At 32.6% G+C, this 14,378-nt stretch overlaps 3 protein-coding genes across 5 annotated transcripts; all 3 read right to left on the bottom strand.

Moving 5' to 3' along the window:
* Nucleotides 1-4,726, bottom strand: LOC103502684 (SAGA-associated factor 29 homolog A). 3 transcript variants are annotated; one of them, XM_008466710.3, is made up of 10 exons: nucleotides 4,578-4,726; nucleotides 4,362-4,495; nucleotides 3,653-3,746; nucleotides 3,397-3,467; nucleotides 2,469-2,560; nucleotides 2,248-2,333; nucleotides 1,676-1,729; nucleotides 1,404-1,557; nucleotides 1,228-1,241; nucleotides 1-386 (listed from the first exon to the last, which is right to left on the bottom strand). In XM_008466710.3, exons 2-10 carry the CDS (start codon nucleotides 4,477-4,479, stop codon nucleotides 278-280), a joined length of 792 nt encoding a protein of 263 aa, XP_008464932.1. In that variant the 5' UTR covers nucleotides 4,480-4,495; nucleotides 4,578-4,726; the 3' UTR covers nucleotides 1-277. The 3 variants fall into 3 exon arrangements, with proteins under 3 accessions (XP_008464932.1, XP_008464931.1, XP_016903292.1); XM_008466709.3 differs by having other exon boundaries at nucleotides 4,362-4,670; XM_017047803.2 differs by lacking the exon at nucleotides 1,228-1,241 and having other exon boundaries at nucleotides 4,362-4,675.
* Nucleotides 4,727-6,068: 1,342 nt separating this feature from the next.
* On the bottom strand, nucleotides 6,069-10,241 carry LOC103502685 (GDSL esterase/lipase At5g14450-like). Its single transcript, XM_008466712.3, has 5 exons — nucleotides 9,052-10,241; nucleotides 8,724-8,933; nucleotides 8,075-8,247; nucleotides 7,266-7,539; nucleotides 6,069-6,500 (listed from the first exon to the last, which is right to left on the bottom strand). Exons 1-5 carry the CDS (start codon nucleotides 9,278-9,280, stop codon nucleotides 6,253-6,255), a joined length of 1,134 nt encoding a protein of 377 aa, XP_008464934.1. The 5' UTR covers nucleotides 9,281-10,241; the 3' UTR covers nucleotides 6,069-6,252.
* A 1,050-nt stretch (nucleotides 10,242-11,291) lies between these two features.
* LOC103502686 (GDSL esterase/lipase At5g14450-like) lies at nucleotides 11,292-13,958 on the bottom strand. Its single transcript, XM_051083336.1, has 5 exons — nucleotides 13,569-13,958; nucleotides 13,181-13,383; nucleotides 12,910-13,095; nucleotides 12,344-12,617; nucleotides 11,292-11,579 (listed from the first exon to the last, which is right to left on the bottom strand). Exons 1-5 carry the CDS (start codon nucleotides 13,831-13,833, stop codon nucleotides 11,323-11,325), a joined length of 1,185 nt encoding a protein of 394 aa, XP_050939293.1. The 5' UTR covers nucleotides 13,834-13,958; the 3' UTR covers nucleotides 11,292-11,322.
* Between the last annotated feature and the right edge of the window lie 420 nt (nucleotides 13,959-14,378).

The following is a 14,378-nucleotide window of genomic DNA, read 5'->3' as shown; positions in this document are numbered from 1 at the left end:
TGAAAAACAAGATGTTATTATTGTTATAATTTAGAGAACATCCACACATGATTCATATATTATTGGGATTCCTTCAACTACTAAAAAGGATCACACCAATAATTAATTATGTATCAGGGAATTACCTCACCATTGTTAGAGCTTAATAAGGCAAAGTGTGAAGGTACTCAATACACATTATCATCTCTCAAATTTAAAGACAAATTAAGTAGATTCTTTTTTGGTCTACGATTTACATACAACCTTATATTTTATTCACAATATAAACACAGGGAGCTTACTGGCGAAGTCCTTCAGGCAAGGCCACCACCTTATGGAAGGGTACTGTTCTCTGGGGCAATGTCGAGGACCCGTCTTCCTCGTCGTCGTCGAATTCCAACAAGTAGCTGTCCAGACAAAACGTAAGAATGAATTTGAAATGTACAGCAGATCATGTTAGTATCGGTTTCTTGGAATTCATGTTGTCATTATATCGAAGAATGGATAGATCATGTTATTTGACATGGAAAATTGTCATGAAAAATAAACGAATTGAAATTTCGGACGCAGTCGGTCATCAAAAACTGATGGAAACAAACATAAAACAGAGAAATCAAACCACATTGAACCATCTGGTGAAATTCGGCTTTTTTTTTAGATGAGAAACACTTTTTTTAAGTAAGGGGAAACCTCAAACTCCTACGAGCAACTACAATAGAGATTTTTAATTGGAAACTATATAAGAACAACTAACGAAAACCGTGAAAATAGTTTGAAAGCACTTCTTTCACAAGCACATTTGGTTGATGTATGCATTTCTTAAAATGATTTTTATTTCAACGTTTCTTTAATTTTTTTTTCTTATTTCAAAAGTTGATTGTTATGGAATAAAAAAACTTTTTCCACTTCTTAAAGTTGTCCCAAGTTCACCCAAAAAGCTCATGGCTGCACAATAACCGCTGCAGATCAGGTCATAGTGCATTTGGGACAAACGAGTTCTAACATGAAGAAAATAAGTTCTAATGAAAGCCTGATTGAACCCATCCATCTATACTTTGTAAGAGATCAAAATGGAGAGCAGACAAGGTCAATTTTTCCCCCCCATATTTCGTTGCCAGTCAGGGTCTAGGAGATACTATTTTACATGAGAGGTTAAAGGGATCAAAATCCGTAGTCGCCGTAGAGGTAACAAACAGAGCTCAAAGTAGAAACGACATGATAAACCTTAAAAGAATACGAGGTACTTACTCGTCTGTCTTCCTCTGGAAGGAGGCCGTTCGTTGCAAGAGAAATTTACTTGTCAGTAAGTTGCACATAGAATAAATAAGTATAATGTATGCTAACACAGTCTAGATTTACATCAAGAGAATCGAGATAGTTTGGTGTATATATAGTAGAACAAGGTGTAGGGATGAGATGATGACCTTGCGATGACTATTGACAACTGTTGCCCTATAAAGAGCGGTTGTTCCTGGATAAACTGCTAAGACTCGTCTTCCAGGTAGGAATTCAGGGACAGTAGAAGGATCGTTTCGTTTTGGAAAAGATATGATGGCCGACATTGGCAACTTGTATTTTCTGAATATGATAGAATTAAACATAACTGAATGAAGAAACTTCCAATTAACTAGAACTCTAGAATCCATTCCGAGCAAAATGATAAACAAATAAAAATCTAACAGGGGCAGAAATTTACCTTTGCCCTCCACCTTCATCTTCATCGCCTGGCTCCTCATCTAGTACTTCAAATCTGTACATGTAGATTTTACATATTAAACAACGAAGTATAGAAAATCCTTTTCAAAAGGATATCATCTAAGAGAGATTATAACAATTAAGCATGTGTTAAATGATTTGACTAGGTCTAAAAATTCACAAATGATGCTAAAAACAGATCTCAAATCTGTACACATAATCAAATACGTAAAACAATAATGAATGACAAAGCAAGTAGCATAACCGAAATGCATAAGTTAATAACATCGAGCTGCCAAGTCCGTCTCCACAATTAAGGGAAACTGGCGCGGAGACACTAGTCACTTATTCATATTGCAGAAGCGTGTAAGAAGGTAACATTGATATGTGACCTTCAATAAATGGGCATGATGAGATCTGAGTTTTCCATGAAAGATACCCCACTAATCAGTTTTTTTTATCCTCTTTTCAAATAAAAATAATAATTCAACTTAACTTCCTGCACACAAATAATTCCATCACCGAAAAGAAGAAAAAATGCTGTTAAGAACTTATAAATATAATTTAACTCACAGTTTTGTCTCCTTATCAAAATGTATCACTTTTACAATAAACCATTCGTCCTTCTCAGCCCCATCTGGTGTCACCCTGGCTGCCACCTGAATATAACAGTAGATGCTACTAAATAGCTATCTTTACTGAAATTAATCAAAGCAATTGAATTGTTTTTGGTCTGTTTAAATTTGGAAAATATGAATAAATAAAAAATGCAAACTGGAAAATGATATACAGACCTGTTCATCTTTCATGTTAGCACAAGCCTCGAGGTTTCTCATTGCAGGTGAACTACGAGCATTGTCTGAATCTGCCTTCATTCTTTTCTTATCTGCCACATAGATTCAAATCAGTAAATCAACAGATAATTGCTTCATGACATTGTCTTTAAAATTTTAACAAGAGAGGCAGCAGTTATAAATTTGCTAATAAGGGAAAAGATGGTAAGGAATTAATGATTGTTTTAAATCTGACAGCCATAAGTAGTCAAATCTGACAGCAGTCGTATAAGTAAATCTAATGCCATTCTAGAAGATCCTCTCCCATGGTGCCTCCAAGGTGAGAAAATATATTGAGCAAACAAATAAAAAAGTCAATGTCCTTTCTCCTATGATCCATATGCAGCAACATAGACATATCATACCCACATGCAGAAAGCTTCAAACTCAGGAATAACAAAGGAAAGAAAAGACAACTAGTATTCATATTAAGTTTCCAATAAAATCAACATCAATCCCATCATCTCCACTTTAATATTCGTGAGTGTCTAAGACACCTTACATGCATCTCGACTAATTTTATGGGACAACCCACCTGACCCGACCACGTTTGGATGTCAAGACTACTTGAAAGATACTAAATTCTAGGTAAGTGACTACCATGGAATGAGCTCATTATCTCTTAGGTCCTTATCATCAATCCATTGTGATATTTGTTAACGTGACCCTTCTATTGGTTATGATTATTTTTCTGAGAACACATATAAGTCATGTCCTGTGGTTAATCCAAGTAGTAATACTCCCTCATGAAGTAGAAGAAAATATGGTTGAGTTTCCTTTCATGATCATGCGTATAACATATCTTCAAATTTATCATTTATTTATCATTTATGATAGCCTGAATCAGAAAGCTTATTGGAAGTTATAGTTGAATAATTCTTGGAAACACCTATCTTTCTCCTTTGTTGCACAGGTCCGGGCAGCAAGGTTTCAAGTTGCCCCAATAAGGTCGTGGAAACACTGCAATAAAAAATAATATGGACTTCAATGCTAGTTACAATAGATGATCCAAGCATACTTGGGGTAGAGAAATGATTTTTTACCTATATGTATCTAATCACACACAAATGGACAAAAAAAGAAATAATAAAACAAAAGTAAACAAACTGTGAAGTATGAATTTCATATAAGAAAAGAGAAACTACCTCACTTCATCCTCTGAAAGTTGTTTTGCTTGAGTATATAAATGCTTCAATTTTGACAATGAATTATCCCCAGGCTTCTCAACCACTTTAGGAGCTGCAAACAAACAAATATTAAGGAGAAAGCCAATTACTGACGGAAATTAGATGGAAGTACTAATAGAAAATAAAACGCTCTAAAAGCATCAGAAAGAAAGCAAATTGATAAACTCCCGAATGTTATATACTTCTTTGTTTTAGGTAGCAATCCAAAACCAATTAAAATTGCAGAGGTATCATCCTCATCTTCCAGCTTCATATAAATGTCGGACATTCAGAAACAAGCTCAAAATTTTACAGAAACCTCTCGCCAAACACTTAATTAAACTCAACCTCAACTATTGTTCCCAAAAAAGGAAAAAAGATTAAAAAACCAAACTCGTTAAAATTCCAAAATACTATCACCTCATCCAAATTTCAACCGTAGCTTCTTCGTCCACTAATGAAACTACTAAGGAAACTAATTAAATAAGCAGCAGACCAACAAGAGTCGAACATTTTGGCCAATTCCTGGGAGCATGATCTCAAAAGAAAAAGAAAAAACATGATCCAATCAAAAGGTTTAAGAATGAAAGAATACTCACTTTTGGCCAATTCCTAGGAGCATGATCTCAAAAGAAAAAAAGAAAAAACATGATCCAATCAAAAGGTTCAAGAATGAAAGAATACTCACTAGCGAGGAGTTTCTTGTGCATCTTGTTAATTTCAAGAACAACAACTTCCTGCTCCTTGCGTAAGCGATCGAGCTCCTTCGTGTTACCCAAAATTCCGTCAATGTCGAAGGACGACATTGCTCAGTGATGGAAGCTGGGAATTTGTTCCAGGGATGACAACCAAATTTGTTGAAGGAAGAAAACAAAAAATTGAAAATTGAAAATTGAAAATCAACCTGAAAAATGGGCTTATGGGTTTCCCATCCAATGCCCTTTTTTATTTTCCAACTGAAAATTATTTTTGCCCTCTTTGCAAAGTTTCGATAGAGAGAGATGGAGCTAAGAGAATTAAAAGTTTTTGGATTTTTATTTTTTATTTTTATTTTTATTTTTAAGCCCTAAGTTTCTCATATGCTTATGGTTGTATTTATGTATAAATTTGGTAAAAAAATGCCTAAGCTTTTGGTAAAGTTGTTTATTATGAATTTCATATTCCTTTTCTTCAAAGGGCTTTGTATTTGGTTGGAGGAGATTTATTGGTTTGAAAATGAGTTGTTTTAAATGACAAAATTATTTCAAATATTTATATTTTTAGTAAATTTTTAATAAATAATATTTAGATACAAAAATCATAAACAAGAAATAGGTACTTGGAACGAGAGAGAAAAATAATAAAGAGGAATGAGAAGTGTCTATGAGCCAGATATAGACGAAGTAGTGGAAATTTTGGATATGATGTTGTACCCCTATTTATCTATTAGAATCTCTAATTTACTATAATATTTATTTTCTTTTATTTGTTATGGTGTTTACTATTTTATTCTTAAACTAAAATAATCTATTAACTCTTATTATAATCTAAACTAAAATAATTTATATCTAAAATACAAACTATTATAATCTAATAACTCCTTGTTCGTAACATTTTTGTGTTTATCTTTCCCTCACTTCTTCAGAAAAGTCTGTTTTGTAGAATCTTTGATAGTTTCGTCTGACCTTCTTAGCCTTTGACCCAACATATGTGTTGTGTATATATATATTTAACCCAAAATTTCACCGTTGAATTTAATTAGATTTGATTTCGAACTTCCAATATCTACGACTAAATAGACTCTATCCAATTGAGTAATTACATTTGAGCTAAACTCATTTTTTAAAGTTTAGTTTATTTTAGTTTTTGTTCATTTTGGTTATGGTTCTTAAAAATATTCACTTCCATTCTCTACTTTTTAATTATGATCTATTTTAGCTTTTATACTGAATTAAAAATGATGAAAGATAAATATATTTTGAAACAAAATTGAAAGTATAAATACCAAGTTGAATATCTAAAAAAAAATTAGATTTTTTTAGATGATTACAAATATAGCAATTTAATTCAAGACATTGACATATATAATAATACAATTTTTAAAAAATGTAAATATAGCAAAATCTACCAGCAAATGTCAATCACCGATATAATATGTCATATTTATAATTGTTGGGTAATTAGAATGAATAGCAATTGTTAGAATAATTATTAACTATGTAGCAACATTTTAAAAAAATTGCAAATATAGCAAAATCTATCGATGATAGACTTCTATCGTTGATAGACTCCATTTCCTGTAATACTGCTTTAAACATCAATTTATAAGTACAATATTTCATATCTATCATTATTGAATCTACTAGTGATATTAATATACAAAAGTTTTACCATTTCCTGTAATACTGCTTTAAGATACACAAGGCATATATAAGCAATTTATTTAATTTTAATAAATGAAGTATTTCACTTCTAAAGCAACACTTCAAAAAGAAAAACCAAGAACTCAGAAGTTCCAAGTTTTTATTTAGTTACTACAAATACAAAAATACATGCTCAATATAGTAGTAGAACTTCAATATTACCCATCAATTAATATTTTAATTTCTATGGCATGCTTGTGTGATTGGAATAGGAGGGCTTGATAATGCCCCATTGAGAATGTGATTTGCAACAAAGTGATTAGCAGCCTCAGAGTAATGGACTCCATCCCAACTCACATATTGAGCTCTGTTTTCACATGCATCTCCAAACACCAACCTTCCATTTATGGGTGCTTTTGTCCCACACCACACATGGTCATACCTCACATGGTACCCACAACATACTTTGAGTGGTTCCGGAAACCCTGCAAATGTTCGATAAGCAAAATAGATTTGGTTCTGAGTAGTTCAGATCGAGAAAAGATAGGTGTATTAACCGACCACTTTAGTTTGGCAAGCATGTCCATTGGAGTGCTAGTGCAATAGATAGTGCTAGATATTAGTTAGCTTTACAAACTCAAAATAGGACCAATATTTATTAGATATGGCACGTATAGGACAAAAATAATAAAATTTTAGAGTTAGATACATGGGACTTATTTTCTTAGGCATATAAATATCTACTAATTGACTTGAATTACTTCTTAGTTTAAAAATAATATCTATTATAAAGAAAATGTATGTTCTACTGAACATGTGTGCTTGTGTCTATGGTCGTTGTGTTGTGTCCCCGTCGTATCTGTATCCGACAATTTTGTAGATTAACTATGAGCCTGATTCATATAGAATCTATCATTTTCGACAATTTGTTTAGCAGCACCTGTATCCTAACCCTTTCAACTTGTCTTCATGGCCCCTAATTAATCAATGGACATGTTCTAACACAAGAACATATAATCCTAAAGTCCTCTAGTTCATTATTTCACTCTAGCTATCCATCCGATAAAATAGCGAGGAGGACTCCTTTTCAAGATAATACAAGGGATGAGCATAACTAGGGGTATTTCTATTCTTTCATTCCTCACCTCACAATTCTAGGCAATGACTCTCAATTCTTTGTTTGCTGGAAGAAAAACAACGAAAATGTGTAGCAGAAAGTGTTATTGATGATTAAAAGAAGGAAGAATAACCTTGAGTTTTGCCGTTGCTGATTAGAGCATACTTGGCAGCATAGACATCCACATAGGTAATGGCAGCATCCGGGAGCTCTGCCCTAAGCTTGTCCAATTTTGCTTTGAGCTGATTATTTAACTCCATTGAAATATCATTTTGAGCCTTGATACAACCATGCTCATCAAGGATGCCAGGGGGAGGGTTCAGATTGTAAAATTGGTTGACTGGGAGGCAACCAAATGGCCCTGTATTGTGTATCCAAAATGATCTCCCTCCTAGCTTGTATATTCTCTGTAATGAATCAAATGACAATCAGATTTCACATTCTCAGAAATAACAACAAAACGAAACTATGTTCTTCATCAGTTTGAGCTTGCTTTGATTACAGGGGTGCAAACAGAGGTATCTTTTTCTGGTAAAAATCCAGGCTGAACGACTCCAAACCGAGATTTAATTAGGTTCAACACACGTTTTGAGTAACTGTTTTCTAGGGCTCATCTCTCTTATTTTTTTCCCACAAAAGACTTCTCTAAGCACAGTCAGAGTTTGTTTCTCTTCCTCTATTGCACTACCTACAATTGAACTTTTTACTATTAAATCACTGATTCACCCAAGATTAACTTAATATTATATCAACACAATAACACTTACCTAAACCTAAACGAAAGAAAAAGAGAAATCTCACCGGTTTTTAAAACAACTCTATAAAAGTAGTTTAAAAACTAAATAGCCGACACCAACATATGACCACATGGCAGACAACTCGTATCAAGAATGACAAGGAAACAGCTCTGTGAGAAAGAAGGGTGAGTTTTCTTCTGCTTACTTGAATTGCAGAGGCAAACTGGTTAACGATGTCAGGCAAAGCAGCACGAAGTTGATCAATGCTCAGCTTTCTAAACCCAACAGCTAAATCATTCTGCCCAATATCAAAAGTGTAGAGTGCTTTGGAGTAATCCTCTGGTCTTGTAAGTTTCTCTCTGTCATATGGGTTCTTGGCTAAAATCATCAACAACAACAAATTTCAGTATAGAAAAAGAAAAGGTCAACTTACAAATTACGATTTTAATCCCGAACTTTGACAGTTGTGTCAATTTAAACTTTAGTCTTTTCAAAACGAAACTTCAATTGTATTGTTCTATTAAATCTACTTCATTAATACCACTATTTAGTACGTTAACAATTAATTTAGAATGGTGACTTGACATGCTTATTGGTCAATGACCTAATTCCACCAAGTAGGTTGGCATAATAAAAAGATTTGATATGTTGACTTTACAAAAATAGCAAATGTTAACTATATTTAATTAGAATAACAACAAGGGTCAATCGTTTTAATTTAGAACACTACCCCATCCAAATAGTATACACTTGGATAAAATCATCAGTCTCAATAAAAGCTAGTTCACCACTAGATTTGTCACTATATCACATACAAAATTAAGTAAATGATTGAAGTTATGAGTCTTTGAAACCTTGATTGTAGAGATCATTGGAGCGAGCTTTGAATTGTTCAAACTGTGTAACCTGCATATCAAGAAAAAACGGACTAATTCCATATTCATAAATCGTTTCATTCGGCTTCCGTACAGTCGATCCCCCGGTAGCGAAATTGGCGCCGTGCCGGAAATTAGCACCAAGCGAATTCAGATAAGCACTCAAATACGGCAATCTCAACTTCTCGGCTACAAAATCATCAAGAAACCCCAAATCAACATCAAAAATCCCACTCGGAAAGTCTGAAAGAGAGAGAGAGAGAGAGAGAGAGAGAGAGATAACCGGAATCAATGTTACGTCACTCACCGATGAAATCAATGATCAGACGACCATCACTATCCCTTCCGGATGGCTTGTTGAAGAATACATCACCATAGGGCCATCGAATGGGCTCGAAAGCAGCGGAGATGGCGCCAGTATCGGAATTCGAATCACCGAAGTTGAAAATCACTGGAAAGTTACAGTCCGGTGAAGCCAGTGCAACGAAAACATGAAAAACCAAAAATGCGGACAGTGCCGTCGCCGAAAACTCCATATTTGCGCTGCAAGTGATTTCTGAAAGAAGGTTTTAGAGAATATGTAATATGTTCAGGAAGTTTTACATTTATATATTACATATACTGAGTCGGAGCTTCACATTTGCCCACACACACACACACTCTCTCTCTCTCTATTTGCACATTATCTTGTTCGAAGTTCGAAGGTCTGGTGTTGTGCGGCCATGGCCAGAGCTTCAGTAGGAGTGAGGGGGGGGGGGGGGGGGGCGGGGGGAAAAAGTTTTCTTGACGTTTTGTAATAATGTCGGTGGGAGTGGAAAGATTGGGTGGATGGGACCGTTTGATTGGGATGGGGATCGTGGGGCTGTGATGTGAAGTTGGGGAATCGAGGAGAATATTTCAGCGGTGAAAAGGGATCGACGTGTCACGTGAGTGGATAAATAGATATTATTTAATGGGGCCCACACTTGTCGTTTTCTCAACGACAATCATATCGCCAGAAATCACTCATAATCTAAAAATTCATGTTGAATTAAGCCTTTTAATCCCAGTTATAATATTAAATTCTATTTTTTATTGTTTTCATTTTTTACGTTTTTTATTATTAGTAATTCTTGATTTAATGTCTCTTCCCCTCTTAAGTTTCTCTCTTTTTCCTTGAGAATGGATACTAACGTTTTTTTTCGTTCTAAGGTTGAAGTTTAGTTGGGTAGAATATTGTTTTTGTTTGTATGTTTTGAAATTTATTTAAGACTGATGTCTTAAATCCCACCACTTTTTATGACTGATGTCGAGCAACTTTTAACCGTCATCTATGGAGATCGTGGTCAAGCAACATTCGGTCACCATCTTCGATGACCACTATTATGCCCAACCTTCAATGACCAACCATCTCTGCACGACCACTGTCAAGAAACGTCCGCCCAACGCATCCGAAGATCGCCATCAGCCATACCTTCAACAAAGTCGCGTCAGTCTGCTACCATCTCCAACTATTCTCCGACCACCACCACATCCATCAACTGCCACTGAAAATTCCTTTTATAGCCATATGAATTTAACAAAAACACTTTTATTTGATAAAACCTAACAAAAACTTTTACATAAAAACATTTTAGAAAGAGTTTAGTTTAATAAATTTTCACCAAAAGTGTTTAATTAAAACGGAAAAACAATTATTTAAAATATTTTTCTTTTCTAAATCATTCCATTCAAAAACATAAAATTAATACATCAATTAATTTTAAGAATTTAACCTTTACCAACCACCTATTAAAGTACATAACATTTAAATATTATAATCTCAATCTTAGTAGAGACTTTCGTATTTGAGACCCTAAATAGACAACAAATATCAAATTGCATTCATTATTTTTTAATTTAACGTTTTCCATTTTTTAAAATAAAGTATAGTTGAAAATAGTTTTATAAATTGAACTCCAAATATATTACTTTTTTAAATAGTTTTGTTCTATATTTGTCATCTAAAATTTTTTCTCACAAAAGTTCTCTTTCTAATTCTTTTTCTACGTATATGTATAATTCGGTTGACGAAATATCTACCTAAATCTAAATTTCTCTAGTTCAACAATTTTAATATAGATATTAAACTATTAACTTTTAATATCGTAATAGTTGAATATGTTGAATTATTAAGATTTATTGATCATCGATAAGACATGATAATTTGGTAACAAACCAATCACTCACTCGACGTTGAAAATACATAGTAAAATAACACAAACTAGTAATTAATGAACAATAGGTTCTAAAAAAATATATATTTCACATTACCCTTAATAATTTAAGATTAAGAAGAGAACATAGCTTTGTTTATTTAGTAAATTAAAGGGTGATTTCATTTTTCTATATTTTCATTCTGAATTTCAAATTAGCAAATAATTATAATTCAAATACAAATATAAAAGATAAGGTACTATATTAACATCTCTTAAAGTTAATTTTAATTTGTTATGAACAAAGCTTGTGTGAAAGGTGTGTATATGTTGTAAAGGAGAGATGTTAGGCGTAGAAACATGATCAAACGACATGGTAGGTAGGCGTAGGCGTAGAAACATGATCAAACGACAGAAAATGAAGGACAAGCGTGGATGATGGGAACTTGGGGGTCTGAAAAGGAGCCATCAACAATTTGATTAGCAATCCATTGGTTTGCTGCTTCGGTATAGTGGACTCCATCCCAACTTATAAATTTGGAAGGATCTTTACAAGATCCAGCATACACTTCGCTGCCATTTATGATTTTTTTGTTGCCGCACCAAACATGATCAACCCCCTCGTGATATCCACAACATATTGCCCCCTTCTCCATAAATCCTAAAGTTAACACACACACAAAACAACTATTTTATTTTAATATATAACATAAGCTATACACACACAGTATTTGATACCATAAATCATAAAATTTTGTTATTCAAATTTCAACCTCATCTACATTTAATATGTCCTACAATTTCTTTTAAACACATATATCTAAATCCATACACTCCCCATCTTGTGTACTACATTTTTGGCTTACAATATTCTTTTTAAATTAATAAATCTATTATCAATAAAGTTAAACTTGTAATTTAATCTACAACTTATTATTCAATTAAAATATTAAAATAGGAAAAATATCAACCTTTACTTTAAACTATGGGGTTTGTATTAATTTATTAAACACTAACTAGTAATCATATTAATTTAAATTTAAAATTTTGGGAGTTATGTCAATTTATGTATCAATCTAGACCATGAATTTTTCAAATATATCGATTTAAAGTCATAACTAAATTGTATATCAATTCAAATTATCTATTATGTTTCTTCAAATACACTCCTGAAAGTTGAATGTTTAAAAGTCGGTATGACATTTATAAAAATTTAAAGTTTAATTTAATATATTTATAAAATTTGAAGGTTTAAATTAATATAATTATTAGTTTAGGGTCTAAACGATATAAATTAATAATTACTAAAAAAATATAAATTATTAGTTTAGGGTCTAAATGATATAAATTAATAATTACTGAAAAAATATAATCCATTTCATATATATATATATATATATATAAAAGTTGTGCAAATAAATTTACCTTCTTCCTTTGCATTAGCTATGAGTTTGATCTTAGCTGCGTACACATCCACATAAACAATGAAGGCATCTAAGAGTTTTGCTCTTAACTTAACGACTCGTTCTTTAAGCTGTCTATTGAACTCCAAAGCTGCGTTGTTTTGGTACTTAACGCATCCGTTTTGATCCAAATCTCCTGGGTTGGGTTTGGAAATGCTGTGAATCGCAACCGGAATGCACCCAATGGGCCCTGTGTTGTGTACCCAAAATGCCCTTCCTCCTTCTTTATATAAATCCTATCAATGGAGGGTAAACTTTTAATTTTCTAAAGGTTTAATTTACATTATTTATTTTCTCATTTTCTTTTAAAGTTAAGAGACAAAGGTTAGAAAAATACTAGCATGCTGAAAATTGCTCGATTATATTATTGTCGTGGCTAAACTTATTATTTAACTTTTTGGACGTTTGATATTGAAGAATAATAATAAAATAAGTCAAAGTAGAATGATGAAATTGATATTTTAACCAAATAACAAATTACATTTCTTAAAAAGGAAAGTACGATTCAATTGACAAGAATTGACTTACTTCAACAGCGGTTGCAAATTCATTGATGATATCAGGAATCGCTTTTTGAAATTGGTCGTTCGTCATTTTTCGAAATCCAGCAGATAGATCGTTTTGGCCAATGTCGATGGTGAAAAGAGCCTTTGAGAATTCTTCCGGTACTGGAAGACTGCTTCTAATGGAGCCATCTAGTGTTGTAGTGTGCAACTCATAATTATTAAGAAAAATCACATGTATAAAAAGATAAGGTAAAAAAATCTCATAAAAAAAATGTTGAAACTCAACCTTCGACATATCGATCAATTGTGCGATTTTTAAATTGACGAAACTGGACGACTTGAATATCGAGTGGAAACGGACTAACTCCATTCTCAAATACTGATTCATTCTGACGTCGAATTGTGGAACCACCAGTTGCAAAATTTGCACCATGTCGAAAATTCGTTCCGATAGAATTGAGGTACGCACTTAGATAGGGCAACTCTAGATGCTTAGCTACAAAATCAAATTCAAATTAACCTCATCTTAGTTAATTACAATAGTATAACTACCAAAATGGATATATATATATATATATATATATTAGAATAAATATAAATATAAATATAAAAATAAAATGAGTTATTTTCAAAATCAATCAAAATAATAATAATTTGTATTTTAAATAAAAGAAATAGAACCGAAGAAATCGATGATGAGGCGGCCGTCGCAGCCCCGACCGGCGGTTTTGTGGAAGAACGTCTGACCGCAGGGCAATATGGTAGGGTAAAACGCGGCGGAGATTCCACCGGTATCGGAATTGGAATCGCCGAAATTATAAATGGCCGGAAAATTACAAGCTCTAGAATCCACCATTGAAATCAGAATAATGGAAGCTACAGTAAATGCCAATTGAATCTTCATCGTCATCTTCATCTTCATCTTCATCTTCATCTTCATCTTCATCTCGAATCAAATAAATTAAAAAGACAAACTGTCTGTCTTCTGAGGAATGATTAATGGGTGGTTTTGTTTTGGAGGATTTATGGAATTTATTGTTTATTAGTGGAGAGTAAGAGATCCATTTTCTTTGCTGGGTTTGATTGAATTGTTTAATTGGTGCAGTTTTTTATGATTCAATTAAATAGACGTTTTTGTTGATAATTAAAAATGTAATTAATGATTCTTGGTTTGAAATTTGTGAAGTGTTGTGTTGGATATGATTATTGTAAGTTGAGGAGTCCGAGATTGTTTCACCCGTTTGGTCAAATGGAACGTATTTATTTATTTAATTTATCATTGGATTACCAAATAATCCTTTATATATATATATATATATATATATTAAAATATTGAAAAAAAAATTAGTTTAAATTATGTAGAGAATATATATAAATATAACCATTTTTTATAATCTATTAGTTATATATAAATGCAGAGAAGACGAAAATATTTTGTTATATTTTGGTTCATTTTACTAAAAAAAAACGTTTAAAATAAATATTTTTTTA

Source organism: Cucumis melo, chromosome 4, assembly GCF_025177605.1.
Source record: "Cucumis melo cultivar AY chromosome 4, USDA_Cmelo_AY_1.0, whole genome shotgun sequence".
In the NCBI taxonomy this organism is placed as follows: Eukaryota; Viridiplantae; Streptophyta; class Magnoliopsida; order Cucurbitales; family Cucurbitaceae; genus Cucumis; species Cucumis melo.
The sequence above is the reverse complement of the archived record's forward strand: the minus strand, read 5'-3'. Positions and strand labels throughout refer to the sequence as shown.

Bases quoted from the DNA above. Each gene is read 5' to 3' on its own strand.
- LOC103502684 (XM_008466710.3), bottom strand. From the start codon at position 4,479: ATGTCGTCCTTCGACATTGACGGAATTTTGGGTAACACGAAGGAGCTC. The intron at 3,468-3,652 runs GTAGTTTCTCTT...TTTTTATTGCAG, and splicing joins CTTTCAGAGGATGAAGTGAG to TGTTTCCACGACCTTATTGG. The intron at 1,558-1,675 runs GTAAATTTCTGC...TATCATATTCAG, and splicing joins GATGAAGGTGGAGGGCAAAG to AAAATACAAGTTGCCAATGT.
- LOC103502685 (XM_008466712.3), bottom strand. From the start codon at position 9,280: ATGGAGTTTTCGGCGACGGCACTGTCCGCATTTTTGGTTTTTCATGTT. The intron at 8,248-8,723 runs GTTTCAAAGACT...TGATGATTTTAG, and splicing joins CAATGATCTCTACAATCAAG to CCAAGAACCCATATGACAGA. The intron at 7,540-8,074 runs GTAAGCAGAAGA...GATTCATTACAG, and splicing joins AGTTTGCCTCTGCAATTCAA to AGAATATACAAGCTAGGAGG.
- LOC103502686 (XM_051083336.1), bottom strand. From the start codon at position 13,833: ATGAAGATGAAGATGAAGATGAAGATGAAGATGAAGATGACGATGAAG. The intron at 13,096-13,180 runs GTCGAAGGTTGA...AATAATTATGAG, and splicing joins ATCGCACAATTGATCGATAT to TTGCACACTACAACACTAGA. The intron at 11,580-12,343 runs GTAAATTTATTT...TGTTAACTTTAG, and splicing joins AGCTAATGCAAAGGAAGAAG to GATTTATGGAGAAGGGGGCA.